The sequence below is a fragment of the Mytilus galloprovincialis genome, chromosome 11 (assembly GCF_965363235.1).
Source record: "Mytilus galloprovincialis chromosome 11, xbMytGall1.hap1.1, whole genome shotgun sequence".
Classification (NCBI taxonomy): domain Eukaryota; kingdom Metazoa; phylum Mollusca; class Bivalvia; order Mytilida; family Mytilidae; genus Mytilus; species Mytilus galloprovincialis.
In genome coordinates, this window is record NC_134848.1 from 73,418,286 (window position 1) to 73,423,495 (window position 5,210).

General features: G+C 37.3%; 1 protein-coding gene across 1 annotated transcript; it reads right to left on the reverse strand.

Annotated features, from left to right (window-relative positions):
* Nucleotides 1–2,196: 2,196 nt before the first annotated feature.
* Nucleotides 2,197–4,840, reverse strand: LOC143050895 (uncharacterized). Its single transcript, XM_076224000.1, has 2 exons — nucleotides 3,787–4,840; nucleotides 2,197–3,342 (listed from the first exon to the last, which is right to left on the reverse strand). The coding sequence occupies exons 1-2, from the start codon at nucleotides 4,039–4,041 to the stop codon at nucleotides 2,197–2,199; spliced, it is 1,401 nt and encodes a 466-aa protein (XP_076080115.1). The 5' UTR covers nucleotides 4,042–4,840.
* Nucleotides 4,841–5,210: the final 370 nt, after the last annotated feature.

Below are 5,210 nucleotides of genomic sequence, written 5' to 3' on the forward strand. Positions count from 1 at the left end.
TATGCTGACTATATCATATGAATATCCGACGGTGCCGAAGGACGAGGCTTGGATTTTCCGCATGATATAGTCAGTTTAGAAAACCATACTAACTGTTTTTTCAGAAATTCATATCTAAGTAAAAAGGTCAGCAAAACAATCTTTTAAAAAATTTTCCTTAAGCACTTTGCTTCTAAATAATTCAATTTAATACAAAGTGAACAAAGTACGTGTTAGTAACGCCCCAAATAACGTTCGTATTCATATGGAAGTGGGTATATTAAACTGTCTTGTCTTTTGTTATTCTAATGTATGACACATTTCCAGTTTACCTTTTATGCGACAAAAAATATTCTTTTAATTGCATTGTAAGTTTAGATAAATATTTCTCGTTACAGGGAACCACTTGAACCAGGACTGAAGTTAGCCGTTACACTCAGACATTTGGCTACCGGTTCCACGTATGCTGATCTTATGTATGCCTTTCGTGTTGCCCGGAACTCCATATCACTCTTTGTGCCTAAAGTCTGCGAAGCAATTTACTTAGCATACAAAGATGAAGTCATGCCGGATGAGATTACGACGGAAGATTGGATGCGTATAGCATCTGACTTTGAAAGAATATGGAACCTCCCACACGCTTGTGGTGCTTTGGATGGGAAGCACATTAGAATAAGAAAACCGCCTAACTCGGGGTCGTTATTTTTTAACTACAAACATTTCTTCTCTACAGTGATGATGGCTCTAGTTGATGCAGATTATAAGTTTATTTGGCTGAGTGTGGGCTCATACGGAAGTGCATCTGATAGCCAGATATTTAGGGACTCGGAACTACGACCAATGTTAGAAGATGGAACTTTGGATCTTCCGCCTCCCTCCCCTCTGCCAAATGGTGAAACAGATATTCCTTATTTTCTTATTGGCGATGACGCATTTCCTCTCCGATCATGGATGATGAAACCCTATTCAAGAAAACGTTTAGACCACGATGAGCGCATCTTTAACTATAGGTTGTCCCGTGCACGTAGAATTGTGGAGAATGCTTTTGGCATTCTTGCCATGAGATTTCAGATTTTGATTGGAACTATGCAACAACTGCCAGAAACAGTAGATTTAATCGTACTGTCTTGTACTACTCTTCATAACTTACTTCGGATAAGGAAACGTGCTGATCTACAACTGTTTGCTGACGAAGAAGACAACAATCATAATTTAATAGAGGGACAATGGCGACAAGGTGCGCAACTTACCGACGGAGACCCAGGGTATCAGAGAAATTTTGGTAACGCTGCTGGAATTGATCAAAGGAACTATCTTAAAAATTACTTCAACTCGGAAGCAGGCGCCGTAGATTGGCAAGAGAACATGATTTGACTGGTTCAGAAACATTGATTGTTTTGAATGCATCAGTATTGTGTTAATTGATGTAATGTTTAAAAATAAAAATTTAGATATAGATAGGACTATAAAAAAATCTCAGAATGAGGTTCTATCATAATGAATAGTTCACTCCAACTTTGTTTGACATACACTTTATAATACAAATTTGTTGCAATACTAGTACTTGGAATGGTATTTAAGGGATAGAATATGAGTGAAGACGGGGAATGTGTCAAAGAGGCAACGACCCAACACGCGCAAAAAAGAATAGGTTGAGTTTAAACACAAACTTTGATAAGCATCAATAAATGAGTTTCAGAATGATTTTGACATTTAAGCTAAACGACGGTTGTCACACTTGAAGCAGGAGCTGCTAACCCTTCCAGGGTACTTGAGTTCACCACATTTTGTTTTTGTTTGGGGTCCATGTTGCTTTGTTTTTAGTTTTTGTTATGTTGTTATTTGTGTTGCCTGTTGTGTATTTGCCATGGCATTGTCTTCTTTGTGGTTTATGATTATTGATTGCTCCTTAGTGTGTTCGAATTTGATTTACAACTAAATGTACATTGAAAAGGGCACAGGCGCCAAGTAATGGCAAAAGATACCGTTTGCATATTACACTTTTCAGCGATGTCATTTTTTATTGGTTTTGTTTAAAAATTTTGGTTCCTAAAATAAACAACATAAACAAATGTGGATTAACCTATTTCTTTTCATTCTCAAAAAAAGCTACAAATTTTCTACAATCTACAAATAGTTATACATTTAAAGGTTCTCTATTCAAGATTTTCCTAAATCTTTTCTAAATGAAAATAAACAGTCATTCACGTCGAAGATCTATATGAAAGGTGTTTCTGGGTTTATTGTCTCATAAGCATCCGTCAGTACTGATGTTGTATCTGTCGCAGTTGATTCAATAGCACTTGGTGTCTGACTTGTAGTGTGAGTTGAGTATACTGTCTGTTGCTGTTGACCCATTAAGATAGGTTGCAAGTTAGTCGGTTGCAGTTCTGCCCATTGGTATCGACCATATTGTTGAAGGACGTCAGCTGGCGGATTCGAAGCTGCTAAGTTGCGTGCAATGATATAGTCGCGATCAGTAGACATTTGTTGCGGCTGACGATGCCTGAACGACATGGATGATGTTGTCGGTCTAATTGAAGGCCTGTTATTTCCTACTGCAGTTTGCTGTTGAGGTTGTAATTGGGTAAATTGAGGTAATGTTTGGCGATTTACTTGCTGGGAAGGGTCTGTGAATGTAGATGAAAGCTGGGATGGCTGTATAAAATCATCCCTTGGCGGTTGTTGTGTTTGACGCTGTTCCTGTTTAGACTGTTTAACATACTCCATTGCCTTGAAGATAGTTTCATTCGTAAAATCCTCCAGACAGGAAGGGGTCATCTTTGCCATTAGCGTACTAAGGAAATCGCAGGTCTTCTCTATGTCACTCTTTGGGACTGCTAACTGCTGAGAAACTTTTTCTAGGCAGTCAGATATTTTTGTTGTAGTTGACGATGTTGTCACTGACTGTGGTGTACTTTCCATGGTCGTTATTGATGGAACTGATGACTCACTGCAGTCTGAGTACCGGTCAGGTTTCTTGATCTGTGACCCCTTGGTTCCTCTTGCCTGACAGACAAAGGGTTTTACAAACTCGAATTTCTCCAACAACCAGCTAGTTCTAGATGTTAGCAAACCATCTCCGACACCGGCTCCGGATCGTGTGGTGTTTTCTCTTTTCTTTACTTCTTTCACATACGTGGTTCTTAAGGACGTATACCATCTTTGAAGATCACCGGGATTCAACTTCATCCTCTGTTCCATTTCATGCCATGTTCGCTCTTTTTTATCGCGATTTTTGAAATCAATACTTGTCTTGTCGTATAGAAAACGATTTGACTTTAACCACTCAATTACTTCGTCTTCCTCTTCGATCGTCAGTATTCTCGCACTTTTAGTTTTGGGTTTATTCTTCTTGCGAGTCTGAAAATACACAATGTCCATTTTCGTGATAACTATCAACGACTTTACTATAAAATACACTCATAAATATTTTTATAATGACCGGTCTTTCAAGAAGTTCATATGCTGATTGCAATTGTTTGAAAAGTATCATAAACATTGTTATCTTTTTTAATTACATTTTTGCCAATACGTTCAACAACAGTTATACACTGGCCTCTGGATATAGATTCCGTGTTATAATTATTTTAACTTTAATCTTATTATATTGCTATTCTGTCCAACTAATCTGATTTAAATAATGCAGATTTTCTTTGCATGTATCGTATTTTGATGATTTATTTGAATAAAATGCAGTTCCTCAATTGCCAATTTCACTAAATATCTGTCTATGAAACTCAGACATTTTTTATGTGCTTTATAAAGGTGATTTTCAAAGACATTGAATAAGCAAATCTCACTTACTGCTGCACTGGTTGTGGCAGTGGCTATCAAATCGTCCTCATCTGAGGCAAAGTTTGAGCCGGCTGTATCAACATTGTCAGTATCTGAAAGTTGCTGCTCAGGATATTCGATACCAACGGTTGGTGGGTTTGCCTCTGGTGGTGGTAATTCGGCGGGGTTTGGTGTTTCGGGCGATGGTGGTGGTGGTGTAGGGGATCTAGGTGAAGCAGGCTTTGTCTTCCTTTTCCTTGCAGCAGGTCTTCTCTTTGGAGCCATGATTCAATAGTAAAATGCGACTTCCTTCTTCCACGATTTTATAACAACTGAAACGAACTATTAGAATAAAAACAAAACCCCAATTTTATCGTCAAATCATTTGTTAAATATTCCTATTTGTAAAACATTCGCAAAGCACTCGCAAAGCAGTCGCAAAGTATTCGTATACATTCGTAAAGCAATCGGATATATTCGTAAAGCACTCGCGTGAATTCGTATCAATTCGTTAATCCATCGCAAAGCGATCGTAAACTGCTCGCAACTATTCGTAAATGAATCGTTAAACATTCTTAATTCAAACTGTTCACGATTTCTTGCGAATGATTTACGAGTTGTTGCGATCGGTTAACGATGCATTAACGAATTGTTGCGAGTGATTTGCGAGCTCTTTACGAATGAAATGATTCGTGGACATTCGTGTAAAATTTTTGGCATGTCCAAAAATTTCCAAATAGTTTTACGAATCGATACGATTGTCTGCGAATGTCTACGATTTGTTTAAGAGTGGTTTACGATTGCTTGCGAGTGATTTACGATTGCTTGCGAGTGGTTTACGATTGCTTGCGAATGCTTGCATTTGACTAATATATATATATATTTATTAAAACAAACAACATTCGTAAGGAATCGTAAGACACATTCGTGTATGTGAAGGGGGTATAACCCGTCAGGGTTTCATGTTTTTTTTGCAATATATTCATGATATTGAAGGGATATTTTTAAGTGTATTCTCAAAAAGATTTTATTGGATTTTAGACCAGTCTTCCATCTACTATAAAGCCATAAATCTTGGCTCAAAACTTAAGAGAGCATTTCATAGTGCCTGGTATAACAGCTGCTACAAAAATACGTGTCACACAGGTAAACAAAAATACATTTGTCATTTTCGGTATATGTTAAATTATTTACAAATATCTGCGGTAATCTTATCTTCCTGAATTCATTACGCTACGTATCAGTACTAGCTTATGCTCATATGACACAATAGCACAAGTGAGACATGATGAAATCCTTAAACGAACCAAAACAGAATTAATACTTAAATCAAATAGGAACAGGTTGAGGTTAACTGACTAAACTCAAAATGATTTTGTCATTCAAAGTCAGACTTGGGGTAATTGTAATTGTAATCAGTAATCAGCTGTAATTGATTACAATTTTTCAAGTAA

Coding starts and splice junctions, on each gene's coding strand:
- LOC143050895 (XM_076224000.1), bottom strand. CDS start 4,041: ATGGCTCCAAAGAGAAGACCTGCTGCAAGGAAAAGGAAGACAAAGCCT. Junction 3,343..3,786: donor CTGCCACAACCAGTGCAGCA/GTAAGTGAGATT, acceptor GTGTATTTTCAG/ACTCGCAAGAAGAATAAACC.